General features: G+C 42.1%; 2 protein-coding genes across 5 annotated transcripts; one reads left to right on the forward strand and one right to left on the reverse strand.

Moving 5' to 3' along the window:
- Positions 1 to 63: 63 nt before the first annotated feature.
- On the forward strand, positions 64 to 7655 carry zbtb48 (zinc finger and BTB domain containing 48). 3 transcript variants are annotated; one of them, XR_014601620.1, is made up of 12 exons: positions 64 to 205; positions 693 to 1450; positions 1615 to 1913; positions 2002 to 2107; positions 2693 to 2785; positions 2905 to 2991; positions 3243 to 3397; positions 3865 to 4001; positions 4586 to 4750; positions 5119 to 5207; positions 5439 to 6428; positions 6903 to 7655. XR_014601620.1 is itself a non-coding variant. In XM_084068609.1 (11 exons), the coding sequence occupies exons 2-11, from the start codon at positions 773 to 775 to the stop codon at positions 5844 to 5846; spliced, it is 2217 nt and encodes a 738-aa protein (XP_083924735.1). In that variant the 5' UTR covers positions 64 to 273; positions 693 to 772; the 3' UTR covers positions 5847 to 7655. The 3 variants fall into 3 exon arrangements, 2 of the variants coding, with proteins under 2 accessions (XP_083924735.1, XP_083924734.1); XM_084068609.1 differs by having other exon boundaries at positions 64 to 273; positions 5439 to 7655; XM_084068608.1 differs by having other exon boundaries at positions 5439 to 7655.
- A 125-nt stretch (positions 7656 to 7780) lies between these two features.
- On the reverse strand, positions 7781 to 19601 carry klhl21 (kelch-like family member 21). Of its 2 annotated transcripts, none has more exons than XM_084068610.1 (5): positions 19462 to 19601; positions 12897 to 13978; positions 10077 to 10482; positions 9697 to 9769; positions 7781 to 9611 (listed from the first exon to the last, which is right to left on the reverse strand). In XM_084068610.1, the coding sequence occupies exons 2-5, from the start codon at positions 13921 to 13923 to the stop codon at positions 9282 to 9284; spliced, it is 1836 nt and encodes a 611-aa protein (XP_083924736.1). In that variant the 5' UTR covers positions 13924 to 13978; positions 19462 to 19601; the 3' UTR covers positions 7781 to 9281. The 2 variants fall into 2 exon arrangements, with proteins under 2 accessions (XP_083924736.1, XP_083924737.1); XM_084068611.1 differs by lacking the exon at positions 19462 to 19601 and adding an exon at positions 14739 to 14872.
- Positions 19602 to 21670: the final 2069 nt, after the last annotated feature.

The raw sequence follows: 21670 nt of genomic DNA on the forward strand, positions 1-21670 counted from the left end.
CTGGATTTGCCCCGGGGTGACTGTGTTTTGGGGCGAGTGTTTTCGTATTCGTTGTTCCGTGATGGACGAATGGTGTGTTTCACGGAGTTTGAGAGCCAAACGGCGTCACATCCTTTTTCCTTCTGCACTTTGCGGAGGCCTGCGTGTGACTGTGTGAAACAAGGTGCATGTAGCTTAGCTACTGTTTTCTACGCGTTATTATAAGGTAATCAAAAGCGATACATCTTCCCAACAACTGGGACTGAATAATACTCATAATCATACAGCAAAAGTGTGAGTGTCGCCAGACTGCTGCTCTCTGCTGCATGCAGAGCTAAGGGAGCGTCTTTAAATATGTGTTGTATCGTAAACGTCGAGGCGTACGTAGCAAGGGGTTTGCTACAATTTGAAGCAATCATTCTAAACAAAATTACAGGCATGCTTTGATTAGCATTTAAGCAACTTATTTTATAACTGAGGTGATCCGTATGGAGGAAGTTTAGTAAAAACATCCCGACAGAAATATAGTTATTCATTATAGTTAAATACATGAAAAGTACATTAAACAAAAATATCTCGATGCCACTTTCTGTCCGTTATGTTATTTAATGTCACTGAATATGAACTGGGGTCATGCGTTAATGATAAGAGCAGGTTCATTTTTGTACTGCCGTCATTCGATGCTGAAGTGTTTTTGTGGTTTTATTTTTCAGACATTCTTGACCATAATATGGTCATATTATGAAGTGGTCATCATACCCTTGTGTAGCATCAGTCTCCACTGCAGTGCGAGATGCATCCACCAGGAGGCGATCATGCACAACATGTGCTGTCCTCTCTAAACCAGCAGAGGGCTGTAGGGCGGTTTTGTGATGCCATGTTAAAAGTGGGAGATGGGGTGGTCTTCATGGCCCATCGCAACATCCTGGCCTGTTTCAGTGAACGGTTCCAAGAAGAGTCCAACATTACCCCCACCAAGACATGCATGGAGGTCTCCCTACAAGAATGCCCCAATGATGGTCTCGAACTGCTTTTGAACTTTGTCTACACTGGAGAGTTGAAGCTGGATCCTGTCAACCTGGAGAGGGTGCAGCATGCAGCTGTCAGCTTGTGTGTACCCCGAGCACTTACACTCTGTCAGCAGTTCAGAGAATGCTCAAAGGAAGCTGTGCCCATAAAGCGTAAAAGGGGGAGACCGAAGAACTCAACAGCAGTGAGAACTGCTTATTGTTCAGAGAAGGAGAAAAGGCCAGTTGTACTTGATAAAGATGAGCCCAGCCTCGATGCTGGCACAGTCACTGCCACTACCACTCGCTCTGGCCGCAAAGTCAAGGGCCCCAGGCGATTGGTAGGTGAGAGCCCACTCATCGAGGCCACACTCCCTGATAGAGCCAGCAAGAGTGGATTGCTTATTTCTACTGAAAGTTCTGATGGTGTTCAAAGCCCACTCCAGCCTACAACTGAAACAGAGGTGAAAAATCAAAGCACATGATCTTGTGAAAGAGAAGTGTTTTTATACCGAAAGTAATATCATTAATTACATTGTAATATAGGCTAGTCATTAGCAACCAGATAACCATAGTTGGCAAATATGACGAAGAGGAGGATGGTGATTTTTAAATATGTTATTTTCAGATGACAGAGTTGCAGGTCAACATACATGACAATGGGGTATGTCAAGTGAATGAAGATGAGGAAGACGATGTCAATTTCAGAGGGCTCACTCTTGAAGAAGACTCAGATGATGACTATGTTCCAGTTGCCCAAACCACAGCTCCATCAGCATCAACAACTCGAAGACGCAAGGTCCCAAGTAAAAATGATCAAAAAGAGAACGGTGAGGCAATGGAAGACGACTCCAAAAAGGGCTCTGTCCAGTGTCCCACGTGTGACAAAACGTTCCGTAGCAAATACTATCTCAAAGTCCACAACAGGTAGGGTACTATTCTACAAACATACCTTTTTCTCTCCCAGCTGTGATGTGGAAAGAATATAACTTGTATCTCTTTGCTGTGCTTGTAGGCGGCATACAGGCGAGAAGCCCTTTGCATGCATGAAGTGTGGAAAGAGATACTTCAGAAAAGAGAATCTTTCAGAACATGAGTCCAGAAACTGTGCAAAAACTTATGTGAGTGAGAAGAGTTCCATTTTTAAGTTGTATTGATGGTTTACCTTAACCACTTAAGGGCTGCAACAATCGATTATTTTCTTTGCGATTATTCTAGCGATTACTTTTTTCGATTAATCAACTAATCGAGAAGCACATTTTTGGGATAATAAAAATATATATGTCTCAAATCTCGATCTTTTATGAATGAATCGATTAGTCTGATTAATCACTTAAGCCATTTCTTTATACTTTGTTGTACAGTGGTGTTGCACGAAAATAGCCAGCCAATCTACATGCTCACAATGCATCGTGCTGTGCTGTGAGCTTGTAGATCTGCATTTTTTGCCTATTTTAAAAAATAGATAATTTTTTATAACCAAATAAATCGATTACTTTGATTAAGTATTACATCATCATACGACAAATAGCAAAAATAGCCGATCTACAAGGTCTCAACGCGCAAATTTGCCCAAAACAGGGATGCAAGGTTTAATGTGGTTAACTTAAATTAATTGTTATTGTTAGCAATCTCAATCATCACAGTCAACTGAGATCCTTTAAACTATAGATCTTGTTCAGTGTTTTGTATTTGCCTTCTTTCAGATGTACACTTGCCCAACCTGTGACGCAACGTTTAACAAGAAACAGGAGTTACGTTTACACATGATTCACCACACAGGTGAAATGCCCAATAAGGTAAAACTCACAGCTATCAAATGAAACACAATCAAGATTAAATAAATAAAAGTCTGCAGATTTATCTGTTTGGTTGTGAATAAAATAATTGATATTTTATTATCTATATACATTTTTAGTGTACATCTTGTACTGAGCAATTCATGCAGAAGAAAGATTTGACACTTCACATGATCAAAATCCATGGGTTTCCCAAACCACACGCTGTAAGTTATTTTTTATTTTATTTTTGTTGTTTTCTGTATTTCAAGGAAATTACAACGTATTAGTGAAATAAGTAAAAAACAGAAAATAGTAAAAAAAATAAAATAATTTTGTAGTCAGTTGTTGTCAGGGCTCGCTTTTATATTTGAGCCTTAAATAAAGGATGGATCCAGGATTGTTAATCATTTTGAATGTAAGAGGTAAACTTGTAATTTAGTGTCTATAAAAAATAATTGTATTTTTTGGTCCATAGTGTGCCCAGTGCACTAAGTGCTTCTTAACTCGCACAGAGTTGCGTGTACATGAGGCTGCTAAGCATCGCGGTGAGAAGCCATTTGTGTGTGAGGAGTGTGGTCACCGAGCCTCCAGCAGAAATGGCCTGCAGATGCACATCAAAGCCATTCACAGGTAGTTGGATTTAGGTTCAATTACTGCAGAATACAGTTAGATGAAAGACAATAGGGGCTATAAGAAAGATAAATGAGATTGGTTGTTGAAGTAGAAAATGCAGTACAGAATGGTGAAGAATGGAGGTGGAGAAAACTTCAGAGTCAAAAAAGGTATTTGAGTTGTGGGCTGTTGGATCAGTATCCTCCAGTCCTCACTGATTGCTTGTCTGACTGAGACATTTCAGCGTCAGCCCCTTGTGCCTTCAAACATGCTGTGACTTTTTGAAAAGAAATAGTTCTTTTATGTACACATATTGTAGCTTTCAGGTTTCACTCACAAGAATGATATTTGAGAAAGTAGGGAAAAAGTAGCAATGCATTTACTACTAGTAATTGATGAATAAAGTTTGTGCCCTTTGGCACCAACTCAGGCAGTGTTTAAACTGCCTGAATTGGCGTTCATGTACTGTATATTCTACTTTACAGAAATGAACGCCCATTTGTGTGTATCCATTGTGGCCATGCATTCACCCAGAAGACAAATTTGAACATGCATCTGCGAGTACACACTGGTGAGAGGCCCTACCAGTGCCATCTATGTGGGAAAACGTTCAGGACCCAAGGTAACCGACTGATAATCTGTCATCACCTGTGAAGACTAATACATAGTTGAAACAACTACACATAGTCTTCTCTGAGAGTGTATAAATCGACCTGTGAAAGGGTCCATTTGGTTACATTTGTACACTCTCAGAGTTACAAATGTATAAATGAACACAGGATTTTAGGGTGTCTGTACTGTTTTTATGTCCTACAAGTATTCACTCTAGGACCTTTATGTGTATCTGTGATACCAGCAGTGGGTGGATGAAGTACTAAGATTGTTTTAATTATATAAAAGTAGCAGTACCACAATGTAATACTCTGTCACAAATACTTTGAATAGCCAAAGTATGAAGTGGGGCTTAAGTGGTTATGGTAGGTTTTTTAATTACTGAAATCTGAAAAGCAACTAGTAACAAAAGTTTTTGTTATATAATAATTGTAGTAAAAAATACAATATTTGCCTCTGAGATGTAGTGGTGTAGAAGTATAAAGTATTGAAAAATGGAAATACTCAAGTAAAGTAAAAGTATCTCAAAATTATTCTTAAGTTCAGTACTTGAGTAAATGTACTTTAATGTTACTTTCCACTTCCGGATACCAGCCAGTCTCTACAAGCACCATCGGACACATACTGGCGAGCGTCCCTTTAGCTGTGAGTTCTGTGAGCAGCGCTTCACAGAGAAAGGCCCCTTGATCCGCCATATTGCCAGCAAGCACCAGGAGGGCCGGCCACATTGTTGTAACATATGTAGTAAAACCTTCAAAGGTAAGACATGGCAAATTAAAGACACAATCCGAACAATTAATTTACCTATGTGAAGACCTTCATACAGAGACCCTAAAGGGCCATGGGACAAAAAAAAGAATAATCCTATGACGACGCTTTGTGAGCTTGTAGATATTCTAGATTTTATGAATGTTTGCCTCAGAATAGGGACCCTAGGGTTGATGTGGTTAACTTGATTATTCATACTGACTAAGTGTTGTGTGCATGTAAACAGTGCCAGATATTCCACCATTTGAGTCCCAGAACAGCACCTATACAATATTGCCATTATGATCGAGAAGACACTAGTTTCAACAAAACCACCATGGTTAATAATTAAAACATTCTTGTTCTGTAACTTCCATCAGCCATGGAGCAGCTCCGTGTTCATGTGCATCGACATAAGGGGGTGAGGAAGTTTCAATGCCCAGACTGTGGCTACAAGTTCACCCGACAGGTAAGCTGTGAAACTACATCTCACCTCCTTAACCACTTTCAACCTCTTGGTCATGTCATAAGCAAAGAGTTCTCAAAACAGCTAAAAGAGCCGATCTACAAGCTCACAACGCATTGTGAGCTTATAGATAGCTATTTTCGCTATTCATGGTACAGTACAACGAAGTACTGTATACAGAGCTTAAGTGGTTCCCACCCCATACTCCTATCTGTATCCATGTCCCTTCTCCAGGCTCACCTGCGGCGACACTGTCAAATACACAAACGCACTGAGAACTACAACCCACGGCAGAGGAAGCTAAGGAACGTGATCGTGGAGGAAAGGGACAACGAACAAAGTGAGACTGAAGCCACTGAAAACCTGCTGGTCACTGAAGAGGAGGGCTACACACAGCACCCTGCAAACCAGGAGACATCGAACCCAGAGCCTGGCTCCATGCCTGTGTTGGATCCGACCGACATTGTCAGGGTGGTGATCCACACGATTGACCCGGTGATGGAGGAACTTTTGCCCATCCAGATCCAGTCAGTGGAGAGCCTTGTGGTGTCAGACGTCTTGCAGCAGTCGCAGCTGGTCACCAGGGCATACGAGCCCACGATGATCGTGGAGGCAATGGTGGAGAATGTATCGGAAAGCTAGATCTGAGGGCAGAGAGAAGCCATCTAAAACCCAATAATGTTTTATCTGACCATGAGCAAAGCTTACAATATCAAGCCTTAACGTTTGAGGACGACCCATGGAAACTGACCTTGACAAATGTCAGTTTATTTTATTCCAGGACTTGTAGTATGGGATGAAGTTGCCTTGTTTTTTTAATTGTATCTATATGAACTGCATGAGGATTATTCTTATAAACTCATCTAGCATACTGAAGTCTGCATAAAACCTGAAGAAAGTGCTCCTTGTTGAGGCATGTCAGTGAACTGGATTGACATTACGTCATGTATAGTTAATGTATGAGGAATAATCAAGATCACATATCAGGGGCCTGTTTCACGAAACCTAGATTGGGGTATAAACCAGGTTTAATCAGCTATCCTGGCTTAATTTATACAGGATCAGCCATGAATCGGTTTCACGAAAGCTGAGTTATCTCGGCAGATTAACTTAGCCAGTAAACCTGGATATGTTTATCCATGACTTGGTTTCACGAAAGCAATGCCACATTAGTTACCATGGAAATTTAGCTGTGAAGTTAGCCTGGTCAGGACGAGGATAACAGTCAAGCTTTATTAATCCAGTGCCTTGTTGTTCAAGTTTTGTGAAATAGCTGTTAGTCTAATGACTCGTAAACCAATGACTTTTTCCACACTTATTTAATTCTTATGCAAAAATCAAAGATCTACAAGCCTGAAAAAAAACTTGCCCGGGGGTCCATAGGGGTCACCGGGGGTCCAAGTGGCGGCCGGGGGTCCACGGCCGCCACAGGGACGCCGGTGGCCGAAACACCGAGGTATCGGAGAGAGAAATTTGAAAATTATTCTAAGCGTTTCAGCAAATCTACCTAGTAACAATTCTGCCCAATGATACTTTTTCAAAAGAACAATCACAGCTTGGTGTAAACACACCCACTTGTGACAGCACCCATGTCTCCTTCTCCATTTCAAGATCAGTAAATCTGTGTTGACCTCATTTTCTTTTAAGGAATACATGCACGCGCATTCAGCCTGACTTGACAAAGTCGCTCCTTCTCAGCCTGGCTTGGCGTTCGTGGAACTGAATAAACCAGGCTGTACTGAGCAGGCTTGTCAAACCTGGATTTGCCTTTCAAACCAGGATGATTTAATTCCTCTTTCGTGAAACAGGCCCCAGGGTTGATCCACATGTTACATCTTTTCTGAGCAGTGCTGGTCTAGGGTTATGCTGGTCAGAGGAACACCATCTCATTCACAATTCAAAACTTAATCCTAGATCATGACTTGTTATTTTATATCAATTATTTTAAGCCTAGAATCAAGCCATCCAGGGTCCTGGTGAATCATGACCATAAAACGTTTGATTCTGTGAAAAAAACTTTTTTGAAAACGGCAAAACAAAGGGTATTTATTAAATATAGTATATCATATAATTAAATATAAAATTTTAAAAAATCACAGAAATAAATGTTTTATGGTCATGATTCACCAGGACACTGGATGGCTTGATTCTATGCTTAAATGAATTGATATAAATATGTTTGGAAATGTCAATGGGAAAAATGCATTGACTATTTTGAAGTGGAGAAAGCCCTATAGTGTAGACTGTAGAGAAAGACATACAGCAAATGGTCTGGCCAGCTAGGAATCAAACCGGAGCCTCGCTAATCCGGGCATTTTGCACCCGCGTGGTACAGTATGTGCCCCAACCACTTGACTATCGGATTGCCCCGGCCCCCGATGACTCATGACTTTCAAATGTTTGTTACATAAGAGACAGATATTGAGATGTACCCTTCTCTTGTTGAGTCAACAGGCTCTCTTCCTTTATTTGTGGCCCAATAAATGATTGTATTAACTTGTTCCCACCCGCTCTAAAATGAAACACATCCTCACTGTACGTCACCTGCTGTCAATGAATTTAGTATATATCAATGGGAAGCAGCACAATAAACAGACATTCCTGCCTGCAGTTTAATTTCTAATAATCACACAGAAAAGGAAATGATTACTATGCAAACCTGTTACATAAGGGCTATATATACAAACTTAAATAGCTCAAACTTGTATGAAAACTAGGCAACAAGGTAGTGATACTATAACAATACTTAGATCATTTCAAAAAAGGCAAACATTACTGTACAAACATAGAAACAAATTGAGAGATTTTTAGATCTTCCAGTTATGCTTGCACCACTACAACGTACCACATTTCATTGATCTTAATGTTGCAACTGAAAAACCGAACAGGACTACTACAAAAAGCATAAATATATCCATAAATAAACATTTCAAAACAGTAAAACATGTATGCAAAAGATCCTCAAAGAAACCTACTTCATGCACACTACTGTAGAATGGTGGTTACAAACTTATGGATGGGCCCTGTCAAGCAAGGGTCAGGATTGTGCCTGAGACACGGTAATAGTGTTCAGCCTATGGATTATCACTAAATAACGTAATGGTAGTTAGAATCACAACAATCATTCTCATATTCTCTATATAGCTTGAACCGTTCAATGGACAGATGGCACCACCTTGAGAAGTTTTCGCTATTACTTTCAATGGGGTGACGTCACACTCTTTCTAGATTCTGATAGACCACTCAGCGCAGTTTGAAGTACTGTATAGGACATTTGTCCTGGTTATTCACAGCTCTTAACTACTGAACACTAACTGAACCCAACTACCATATGCCTGGTTAGTACTAAATAACAATGGTGACTGAATTCGCTTTTGGAATGTAAACAGCTTAATGCCTTTGGGTTCTGTCTGGGGTGGTTGTCAACAGCAAGTTAATAAACAATTCAAATTTAAAGGTGGCTGAAACGGACAGACAGTGAGGAGGGGGAGGCGGGAAGTGTGACTGACTGATGAATCATGGGCTTTGGGGCAAGTGAGAGGGGGGCCGCTTATGTGTGGTAACTTGTTGAGGTGTACCCCAAAACGCCACCCAATTCAGACAGTGTTGTCAAATGTTAGATGGTCAAGCTTTTCACAGAACATCTTGGAAAATTACATAATGCAATTCATAATCAATGACAATATCACACCATGGGTGAATTTGTTTTATATTTGGATTAAAAGTAACACAAAAGTGATTTGGGATTTCAAACACCTTTAAAATGCATTTTGTGGAATACAACCTATCCATAATGATCCACTACGGCCATCGACAGTTCTGTGCAGTCAGTGTAACGCCTAGCTAGTCTGAAATTCATCCAGTCAATAGGCATGCTTTGGAAAATGGATGCTTATCAATATGACAGCATAGCAGGCAAATAGATTACAAGGAGCCATGTCAACGGCATGGTACACTCTCAGTTCTAACGTGCCAGTTTTCCATCCTTACAGCTGTAATATAGTACTGATTTCTAATCACAGTCATTCGATTACGGCACTATGGGGGGGGGGGGGCTGAATAGGTGATGATCCAAGCTCAGCCCTCTGGGTTCACACCCTGGTTTTGGTTGACATTATTGTTAAGGTTGTGCAGGGCCTGCTGACGCTGGTGTCGATGCAAATGGATGGCATTGGAATCCGGCATGTCTGCGGGCTCAAATGAGCTGGACTCCAGAGGCATGAACTGCCGAAATATGCTGACACTGCCATGCCAAAAGGTGGGCTGGGGTAGTCGTCCAGCAGGGGTCCAAGTTCGGGTGACTGGGTCGTAGGCTTCCACCACGTCAGAAAGTTCAAATGTGTTGTCATAGCCGCCAGACACGTATAGTTTACCGCCGAGAGCTGCCACACTCCCTCCTACGTGGACCTGAGTGGGAGGATGAATTGAATCAGGACGGGAGACAAAATATATGGATTCAAATGTTGCTAATTGGTTATCTATGACTTAGTACCTGTGTCATTGGACTGATTTTTTCCCACTCATTCTTCTGGGGATTGTAAACGTCCACCTCAGCTGAGTCATCCCTGCAAAAGAGAACCAGAGGTCAAGCTAAAACATTCTTACTCACGTTAACCACTTAAACCCTAGATGTTTTGTTGTACGACCAATAGCAAGAATAGCACATCTACAAGTTCATTTGTTGCATCGTGTCTTTGAAAAATTCAAAGTGTTAGGGTTATTTGCCTACAGTATAATGACATGCACAAAATAGGGTAGTTAAACCGATTGTTGTAGCTGAGGCGGGTCTGCATAGTTCCCTATGAAATGCAACTGATATTTGATTTGATGTCAAACATTTTGGTTGGTGGTTTCTGCTGAGCCTCTCCTCACCTGACAAAGTAGATGAGTCCATTGAGGGTGACCGTTTTGGGCGCAAAAGACCACGGGGGCAGCTGACCACTGTTGACCAGGGACCATCGTTTGGTGTCTGTGTCGTAGCACTGGATGGCCATGGTTTCCTCGCTGGTCAAGGAGCCTATGGCGTATAAGTGCCCGTTGCAGGTGGTGGTGGAGCAGTTATCCATGGCGTGCAGCATGGCCGGCAGTGCCTCCCAGCAGTCGAGGGCCTGGTCATAGCGTTCGGTGCTGTCCGAGGCCACCACGTACAGCTGGCCCTTCAGCACACAGGTACTGTGGTACTCACGGGCCTTTAGCATGGGCGACGCCTCTGTCCACTCGTTGACACTGGACTTGTAGCGCCACACGCCATCATAAAGACGAGAGCCGTCAGAACCACCTGCAAAACACAGCAAAAATGATTTATGAAATTGTTTATGTTCTGTTGTTAATAGCCAGAGTCTCTGCACTGGACAGTCAGTGTACTACACTGTAAACAGACTCACTAGCACAATCTCAACCTTCAATTCCCTCTAAGGTCTTCATTAGTCAGATCCCAAATTATATTCAAATTTCTGCCTCCTTGCCTCCTCTGTCATGGCGGACGTATGCCGAAATATGTGATCATCTTGTGGTCTTCACATAATGCACATTGAGTTCTTGCAATGTGTGGCCAAAATACCAGACTAGGTTTAACTCTGTTAATAAACAAACAGCAGTGATTTACGTTTGGACATCGACATTAAGTGAAGTCCACAATCCACATGGTCACATAATCAGCAGGTCACCAATTTCACTGTCACACTGTTTGTTATGCTGTAGGACGGAGGAGGGAAGGAGGCAGAAATTTGAGTACTGGCATCTAGCTATTGAGCTTACTGCCAGCTTTTAGATTCAAGGGCAGTCTCTACTTATGTCATGGATAGCCATGACACAAGTACATTGTATTGGAACCAAAATAGCAAACCTGCCTGTCAGCATGTAGGTACCTTTCAAAACAACACCATCATGTGATACCTTATTTGTTTTGGAAAGAAGCACCACTACTAATAGTATATGACCCCTAGTCATTGTCCTGTCAGAATTGCTGCCAGCTTATGAGGGTTTGAGATGTTTCTTCAGTGGAAACACTTTACTTGGCCAGTGATGCTGATGAAGATGACAGTGGCCCCTAGTGGATGGGCCTGCCATTGCAGTCTTGGCAGCACACGTACTGACACACTTTGCCTTATTCACACACGCACACGCACACGCACGCACAGTCAACAGCCAGAGAGCCTGCCGTTTATTTATAAGCACTCTGTCTGACAGCCATTTCATAAGATGAAAGAGGGAGACTGGAAAGCTACTGACATGAGCTTTCGCGTTATAGTGTGCAAATGTAACCACTGCAAAATGTCTGCACCCAACTAACAGATTTGTAATCATTTCAAGAGAATCAGAGTGATAGGATAGATAGTAGAAAGCATTTAAAACTATTGTGTTCATATTCTACTTGATTTTAGCACCACTAAAGTCGGGTCAGTCGATCTGTCTATACACCAATTTGGTCCCAGACAAAATTGACAATTATTTACTGGATTGCCATGAAATATTCTGTGCACCTTCATGAACCCCAAATGATGCAACCATTTGGTTTTGGTAATCCCATGCCCTTGGCTCTACTGCCACCATTCAAAATTTCCACTGCTATCATTCATTTTACTCCCAAACAAGATGATCTACAAAACTACCTGCTGGACCTTAATGCTTCCCGGACGATGGCCCCTACTGATTTTGGTGGCCCGTGGCCTTTCCTCCAGTGCAGTGCCACCATTGTTTTTTTTTCTTTTGAATTGCATATTAAGTCAATGGAAAGACATTGAGCGATATTCCACGTCTACACCCGAAGCGAATTGAATAAAGTCGCTTGTTCAAGTCAAGCGATTTTCATTGAAGCTAAGAGAGCAACATCCAGGATCCAATTGGAAAAGTAGTTTGTTGCCGAGTAGAGTTCCTAAGCTATATAAATGTATTGTACAACATTGGTGAATGGACTAGAGCAGTGGCTCTCAAAGTGGGATCCGGGCATTCCGGGGACCCCCTGGGGTCCCTGAAGCGGTTCCAGGGGATTCCCAGCAAAATGAGCATCACAATCAGTTGACCACTTTCATCCTATTTTATACTTTGGCTATTCAAAAATAGCCGATCTACAAGCTCGAGCTTGTAACGTTATTTATTTTTATGTTTTGAAAAAAATGGGGACAATTTGAAACATTTGGAGTTCTTTCGTTATTCTTTTTTACAGAAATCTTTTATGAGGGTTCCTTCCTTGAACCTTGTCTGCGTACATACAGTATACATGAACATGTTTGAGAACCACTGGACTAGAGAGAGAGAATTGATGTTTGCTTCAGCTTCATGTTGTGATTGCAACAGGAGCTGCACATGTTGTGCTTACTTCTTTTACCATGCTTAACAAACACACTGGTGACACACACATCGCTGGTGTGACCAACAAAATGTCAGTTCAACAGAGCAACACGCCTCCCGCATTAAAGTTATGATTATTTTTGTGCACTGAGTCTGCACCTTTACTTTTAACTACGTAGTGCCCTCCCTGATTGCTATGTGATGTCTTTTTGCTCTGTTTTTGTTTGTTGATTTGTTATAGACATTTACTACAAATGCCATATTGTTGTGTTATATACTTGAAAATGCCAATAAATATATTGTTTGAAAAAAAAAAGGTAGTGCCCTCCCAGTGGAGGGGTGGTATTTGTCTGCTCTTTAAAAGATTTCATAAGGAGTGTGCCTACAATACAATCAGCTTACCTGTAACATACATATCATTTCCTAGGGAAGCTATACTGTAGCCTCCTCCAAGGTGGTCAGGGAACTCAGCCAGGTAGCGCCACTGTCCGGTCTGGGGATTGTAACAGTCGACGGTGACCAGTTCATCACAGTCCTGGTCGCAACCACCAACAATGACAAGGATCTCCGCCAAGCCGGTGGAAGGCCGTGGCCGCATGCGGTGGCAGGGTCTGTCATGGCGGTCATACTCACACGACTGGAAGCTGCGGGCCTCACTGACCATGCGGAGGCAGGTGGGGGAGAGGTAGACCAGTGGATCGCTTTCCACATGGGCTAGCAAGAAGAACCGGCGCACGAAAGGCAGTCGGACCTGCTGGAGAAGTTCGGGCCAGTAGTGCAGCCTCCGCTGGAGGTCAGCCTTCACCCAGCGTGCGGCGATCTGGTACGCCGTCTCTTCCTTATCCACGCTCAGCTCATCATCCGACACAAACTCCAGGAGCTTCTTGAACGTCAATCGCTCAAAGTCTGTCCCTTTGGCCAACTCCATGATGTTCTTCAGAACAAAGCGCCGTGCACTGGTGGCCAACTCTCGGCAGGCAAAGGCCTCTGCAAAGTCCTGGATCTCCAGGCAGTTGGTCACATCCAGCCCCTGCTCCAGGAATGTGCAGCACGCCTCTTTGACGGAGGGGAACTGGAACAGGTCAGCCGTTTTCAGCAGGAGGTCCACGTTGTCTTGCGTGACAGTGACCCGACCCGTGTAGCAAAAGTCCACCAGCAGGCCAAGCAGCTCGGCCGACACCTCGTGCAAAACCACCCGGTCCATGCCGCTTTCTCTGAGCGTTCCAGCAAACATGGCCCTGAAATAGGTGCTGGCAGCAGCCAACACAGTACGGTGGCAATGGAACTCCCGGCCCTCGGCGCACAGAGTGACATCGAAGAACTTGCACTCAGCGCGGAGCTCATGGATTCCTCGCAGCAGGTTGAACGCGTGGGCTGTGTCGAAGAAAGGCAGTGTGGATGGCTGGGTCTGTAAGGCAGGCTTCTCCATCTCTCCTCCCTCTGGGTCTCTCAGTCAAGAGGTGTGTTCAGAAGGCGATTGTCATCTGAAACATATATATAGAAAATTTGTTATAGTTTCAGCCTTTTTTCCTTTGGTGTTGTCAAACATGTTACATGTGCATGAAACGAGTTCTGTAAAGTGAAAGAAAGAATATAGTAAAGGCTCATCTAATGAAAAACAGGCTCAAAACACATATCTAAAGAATTTATATAAAAAACTATTGAAACAAGGTTGACGCCAGATAAGTCTCACCCCACAGTGCCACCAAGGGGTGAGACAGAAAACCTGTAACACTTTCTATCTGGACATCACACACAAACGTAATGCCTAAGTCTTGCCGACCCAAGGGGCGAGACAAAAACTAATTTTCACAAGTTTTGCATAGCCAGAAAATCAGACCACCACCGTGAAACCTTTGAAAACTATTTGGAAATGTAAAAGATGACAGTATCACAGAACCAAGGTTAACACTTTAGGGTATTCCTTCATACTGGGACGGTATCCGGATTGGTTTTCAAAGCAGTGTGGGAGTAGGTTTGTTACCGCTGGTTTTCTCTAGCGTCCAAGCCCATTCAATTAATTTAGATTTCCCCAGGCGTATCAGTAGGCGGAGATCTCTAATCTTGTCTGGCAACACAAGACTAACGCACAGCCCCAGGACCAAATGAAACTCAAGCCTTTTATAATCAGCCAAATTCCAAATGGTAAATCAACGACGACGATCTAACCAAGAATGGAGCCTAAAATGTTAGAAACCAAACTAGTCACAGAATAACCAATAATTACAGAAGAACCCCCCCTACCTGGAAGTCCTGCCAGGCGTTTTCTCGAGGTACAGAAGTGACACAGTAAAAACAGCAGTCCACGTTCTACGTAGAAAGTGTGACAGCACAAGCACAGCACAACTCCAGTGTGAATATGCACAGCCCTGTGTCCGTGTTACTGTTTAAGAAAGAGAGCTCGCCAGTGCTCTATAAATACCTTGGCAGTGTCCATTTCCAGGATGGGGAGGAGTGGGGGGGCTTTGTGGGGAGAACACCTAACATGCTGTGGACTGAAAGCTGCTAGGGAGTATCAACAGTCAACACCCTCGCCTCATTTCTCAGGCACCCGTTTGAGTAAAGGCTTATTTATACTTTGTTGTGCGACTGCGTTGCTCACAGAAAATGACCTGAAACCTGAAAACTGACCCACACGGTTGTACGACAAAATATAAACTAGGCTTAACTGGGTCTATCACATAACAAAAGCCAGCCTAGCCCAGGCCTCTTCCCCAGCGTCAGCAGTCAGACAGCAGCGGACTAAAACACTGCTTCCTGTCATAATATCCATCAATGAGCCTGTAAAATCACAATGCACTGTGAACACAGTAGAGACAGCGCTGATCACAAGAGAAGAACAAGAGATGGAAAGGAATGCTACACTGTGTCAGAGAGATGTAACTCTACGGGCGACATGAATCACTGCACGACTCATTACTGTGGTATCCACTTCACTTGGGGATGTAACCGTCATTCGTTTAATCATTTTGTACTTGCAGCTATTTGAACATGAATGATGCGTTTAGCAAGTAATACCTCTGGCTATATGATATTAATATTTAGCTAATATGCTATACTATTTCAATTCAAAGTATGTACAAGTAGGGCAGGCTATATTATTCCTTGCTTCTGTGTTAAGGTGTCAGATATTTGGGTGTTGTTCACATTTCAAAGACCTTGACTGGTTGCTTGCAAGTTTAATAATGGGGAGGATCATGCCTTCTCAAAATATACAGGAGTCTCCTTGGATAGATTTGTTTTAAAGGTTGTAAGTTGCAACCGACAATACCTTCTGGTCTTCCATAGCTAAAACAGCAACACCATGCTGAACAGTCGGCACACATTCCACACTAAGGTTCAACAATGCAGCCGTGCACATAGCTCTGGTGGGGATCAAACTGCTCTCCTGAAGGGCAGGCTGGGCCCCAGTGGTTTCTCTGCAGTGCAGATGGCACAGACCTGTACTAGACACACATCCTTGATCCTCCTAACATCTGTGGAAGCGATTATTTTTTAAGTCGTGAAATGGTAATTGCATTTCCTTGCCAGGAATAATGAGCCATCCCTACATCAAGTTTGCGTTTCATTCTTAATGTAGTTGTTAGTAATTGAACAAATGTAAGAGGAGCATATAATAAAAATGTAGAATATTGGCATCAGTTTTGATCTAGCGTACTTGAATATCGTAGTTCTAATTCACATATCAACAGCAGTGGACAGATACATTTCCGGACACACAGAGAAGGTAATAGTCCAGAAAGAACAACATGAGAAGTATTGCGCAACATACGGTAAACGTGTTGACCAACCAACCCCTAGAATAGCTGACAGAAACCTATACTCTCAAAGGAAGGGAGGGAGGGAAGGAAAGAAGGAAGGACGGGGGAGGAAGAGAACAGAAATGGTAGACAAGCAGTCTAGTATGAGAGGACGGGGTGAGCAACAGAGAAACTAGTGTGACGGTGAGCATGTGACTACAATCTGGCAACCTCACTTCCCACCCAGATAGCGTACCCCCCTGTACCATGTACCCTAACAGTAGTAGCCCTGTGTGCTCCAGGAACTGAACTCCTATGCCCAAACAGTTAGTGGTAATGATCTATCAGAGGAAACCCCCTAAGAGACAGGCGAGGCAACATTCTTAAACCTAACTTATACTTTGTCGCTCGTCGAAAAGAAGAGATTTTCAAACAAACAATGTGGCGCAACACATTTTTCGCTTTAGCCATACCAAGGGTTCTAGTACAACCACAGCCCAAACCATGAAGACAGTTAGTCTGTTATGTTTGTGACTAACTTACAATTCCTGTAACCGGGAATTGCTAGATGTGCTCTAAGCACTGATATCCATTGTAGCAATAGCATACTTGGTTGACAGTGGAAAAAGAACAAGTATGACGTTGCACACAAGCTTAAATTTGATGAATCAGCACATGGCAGACATAAAGGAGACTGCATGACAGTTATGAGTCCGTGCGAAGGACGTCCTTGAGATTACTAAGGCTGTGAATAGTTATAATCGTTATTGTACACTGCACTACAATGTTACAATGTTAATGCACTGTAACCAGACACAATTTATCATTCCAGGACAGTGCCCCCGCCACTCACTCAGGTACTTGTTCTCCAATCAACACATTGCGGTGAATCGTGTATCTGGCTGTTGTCCACTTTAGCCTATTGTCTGAATGCACCTCCTGCAATGTCTCATTGTCATTGCACTAATAATGCGAGTCCTCCTGTATACTAACGGTTGCCCGACTGCCCGTGGCAACTAAATAAAACGTTCGGGTAAGTGGAGTTTTCTTTCAGGTTACCCGGTGGGCAAGTGGCCAAAGCACTCTCTCTCCCCCTCTCCAACACACACACACCCCTATAATTTTATAATGGACGATTTACTTTGGGCATGACTTTTGGGCAAGTAGAACATGACCTGTACTTGCCCAACGGGGCAAGTGCCTCTGAGACCTTTAAGTCTGTTAGTGTAATTACCAAAACCTAATTGTTTTGTGAAATGTCACTACACCATGGGCCTAAAAAAGTTCACTCCATACCACATACTTTGGAATAAAATGTTCTCTCATTCAAACTTGAGCCACAATCTTCATATGACTACATGTTTTAAACACTCCAAGGAGTCAGTGAGAGAATGCTTTATTTTGGAACTACTCTAGTCTGCATGTGAACAGGGTAAATCAAAAACAGATTGTTGCTTAGAGAGATCCTCCCTTAGTTACAAAACAACTTGTGTTGCCCCTTGCTGGTATGATGTGGTAATTACCACCAGTGAAGAATGAACAATAACAAAGTGGCCTGCTTCAGCATTAGCCTGGCATGGCCAGACTATCACTGCGTAGATATTAGTCTGGAATCTCTGTGTGGAACCTGCATTTCCGAGGGGCAAATTAAAAAAATGCCTCTGGTGATAAACCCACCCTATATTTGCATACTGGGCCCTGATTGGTCCCTCACAACTTTGGAGGGAGAGAAATACAAGCTCTATTGAGAGGGGCCAGACCTAATCTGCCAAGGGCAATTTTTTTTTTGCAATGGCAGATTTGTCTGGAACCAGGCTACTTCAGCATTGTACTGCCAGATGAGTCTCACCCCACCCCATAATTTCTATCAAACAGTGACACTCTGTATTGTGTGCATTTATACTTTATTCAGTAAAACCAGGCAAGTAAAACTATTAATATAATAACCATAATTGTAGGACAACTGGATTATAAACTAGCTTTAGGCAATCCATGATATAAAATGTTGTTGCTGTTCAGGTTCCCAAAACATCCGCCTCGAATCCTATTACATCGACAAAACATGTAGCATCAAAGCTGGTGAATTATATTTGAATATTGTTAATCATTAGCATTGCCATATTAATGAACTCATCATCATGACTCATTCTGAGACATAACAGCCCTTACATTCTACCACTCTACTGCACCTGGTAGACAAATGTCCAACGACAACACAGCTGCTCTCTCTAGACTCTACAGTCAAAGCAGCCTGCTCAGTTTGCATACAGCAGGCCAAGACAATCTTCAGAGTGAAGTGATGTAAAACCCCTCCACCACACAGCTGAGCCCGGCTTGGCCATAAAAAGGCAGGACACACTCATCACATTCCATCCAAAGAGGGCCAGCGTGAGGCTGCCAAAATGCAGAACTAGCCTACTTAGATAAGGACACAGTGGATTGGAATACCATGGAAGATTAATGCCACCACATTGTCTCTGCAACACAGTGATGCATTCACAGCGCATACTAGCAATGGTTTTCTGTCCCTAGAAAAGATACCAAAATGTTTTGGATTATTATTAGACACACAAGCAGCCACACTACACAAACATGTCTGAGTGAGCACAGCAACTAATAATATAAGACGTTATTCTAATACGTTTCTAGTGGACATCCTGCTTCTGTTGTCCATTACAGCGTTCCAGTCGAGGTCACATGGATTTCAGTTACAGTATGCAAATCCATGGCAAATCCATGATAGGCAAATAGGCAATACCTCGCATGTAACTGCTTACTGTAAATCGCTCTGGATTAATGCGTATGCTTTATGCCTAAATTGTAAATTGCACTACAGAGATGAGAGATCCAGTCTAAATGCTGTCGTGTAACTTGTGTGACATAATGTTTTGGGACGAAAATCGACCGTTCAAGCATTGAATATTCAAAAACATATCTAAAAGGCTAAAAAGACAAGTTCACATAACGCTCACTGACGATAAACTCCGAACTGTCCATTTCTAGACCACATCGTGTCGTCTCGTATTCAGTAGATCACATCGCCATTTAAAGTAAATTAGTCATCTTCAGACTGAAACTTCAGCTTGTGTTGATGTGTCTGGTCTGGTGGGTCATGTCTGGCATCCATCTGTCCTCTTCTCTTCGTGGAAAAGCACGACCTTCTCCTCGGAGACAGACGAGACGAGAACTAGCCAAAAAAAGCATTTTCTTTGTCTTTGTCTACTTACCAACAACAACGTCCTGGGCTTCAAGCGAGGTCGATAATATTATGGATTATAACGCATTAATAACCAACGTGGTGATATTTATAAAAAATAAACTTTTGACGGTGATGTTCCCTCCGGTTTACTCTGCGCCATGATTCCGTTCGGTGTAATGTTTGATACCTGACCAGTATTGCCAGGTTTTGCGAAAGAAACAAGCAACCAGGTCTATGAAAACATGCCCTAAAGAAGCGAGCCCTTTTTTTGGGTAATTATTATTATTTTTATCCCTCGATTTTGTAACCCTTTTTTTCACCCGGTGCCAATTTTCTAAGTTATCCTGGGCACTACACTCCCCCCACCAGCCTAGGGAGCCCAGGGCCGAGCTCATGCCTCCTTCGCCCTTTTAACATGATACATTGGCCATTTGAAAGTAGCTGATCTATAAGCTCACAGTGCGACGCGTTGTGAGCTTGTAGATATGCTATTTAAAAAAATAATCTTGAAGAAAAATTTGGAACAATCCTGTATCCCCCCAATCATACAAGATTTGGGGCCAATGCATTCCTGGCATAATTTATTTTCAAATGTTTGAGAAGCACTGGTTTAAACAACGTCAGGAAGCAAGACCAAAGCAACTACACTTTTAGAAACAAGCCCAATAAACCGCAACCCGCTAACTAACTATTTGCAAGCAACTTCACAGAAAAACAAGCACAAACTCGCTTACAATAAGCGAACATGGCAACGCTGTACCTGACCTACAACCCTATGCCTACAACACTCCTCATTGGACAAGACGAGACGGCCACATGACGTACTGACCTATAGAACACTCCTCATTGGATAAAAAAAGAAGATCTACTAGCTCACAAAGGGTCAACGATGCGACGTCTGTGAGAATGTAGATCAGCGCGTACGTATGACGTAGTAGAGAGGGACTTATCCAAACCGATCCAAACACAGTTTTTCGACTAAACCTCGACTAGGTATGAAATAATATAATTTGTGATGCATAGTGATGATAAAGTGCTGAAGTGAAAAACTAAGAACACAAATAAGATAGGGAAAAGTACATTTAAGTGTGGTAAAGTTAGTTAATCTATCCCAGGGCCTACCTAGAAGGAAAGGTAGATTTCGTCAATTTTGAACTTAAATCCCTCCCATTGTTCTGTGAGTGGATGGATCATATATAGGGGGGAAATACCATAATGCAGTGGTGTAAAGTAAGTACATTTACTCAAGTACTGTACTTAAAGGTAGGGTAAGTCATATTTTTGGGTTAAAACAAAAAGTATTTTGTTAAAAGGTTAAAACACTATATTCTGATAGTAATCATTGCTATAGTGTTTGTTCACTATATGTCTCCCTGTCTCTCCAGCTCTTTAATAAACAGAAAATACATTTTCTGGTAGGTGTCAAAATCTCAGCCAATCAGGAGAAAGTACCCATTTTTAAGCTTAATTTTTATAGTGTTCCAATTCTAATTTTGCCTGCTCATTTCTTAGTGTCATCACTTCCAATTTCACTTGTTTAATCTATATCCTGATTGAGTTCTCTATCCTAATTGGATAAAATTGGAAATGAAACTGAAACTGAAACGAAAATGCATTTTCTGTTTTATAAAGAGCTGGAGAGACATGGAGACTCCTTATATGGACAGGACACTATAGTAACGAGCACTATCAGAACATAGACCCATTTTGCAATTATTTGAATAATTGCAAATCACTTATACCCTACCTTAAGTACAATTTTGAGGTATTTTTTACTTTACTGGAGTATTTCCAAATTTCTGTACTTTTACTTCTACTCCACTACATCTCATATATATATTATACTTTCACTCACTACAATTATATGAAATCTTTAGTTACTAGTTACTTTGTACATTTTTATTATTATTACAAAACATACACGATGTGAAGCATGTGATATTGTAGATCTGCTATTTTCAAAAGATTCTTTATACATTAGAAAACTTGTGAAATGGGACATTCTGCAATGAGTACTTTCTACTTTTGGTACTTTTAAGTACATTTTGATACCAATACTTTTGTACTTTTACTCAAATACATTTAGAAGTCCGGACTTGTACTTGTAACAGAGTACTTCTACATTGTGGTGTTGATACTTTTACTTAAGTAAAACATGTGAGTACGTTTTAAACCACCACTGCCTACTACAGTGGTTCATTAACAAAATCCGTCAAACCTAGTTAACCTACCCAAGT

The sequence above is a fragment of the Gymnoscopelus microlampas genome (assembly GCF_963454915.1).
Source record: "Gymnoscopelus microlampas genome assembly, chromosome: 10".
Classification (NCBI taxonomy): Eukaryota; Metazoa; Chordata; class Actinopteri; order Myctophiformes; family Myctophidae; genus Gymnoscopelus; species Gymnoscopelus microlampas.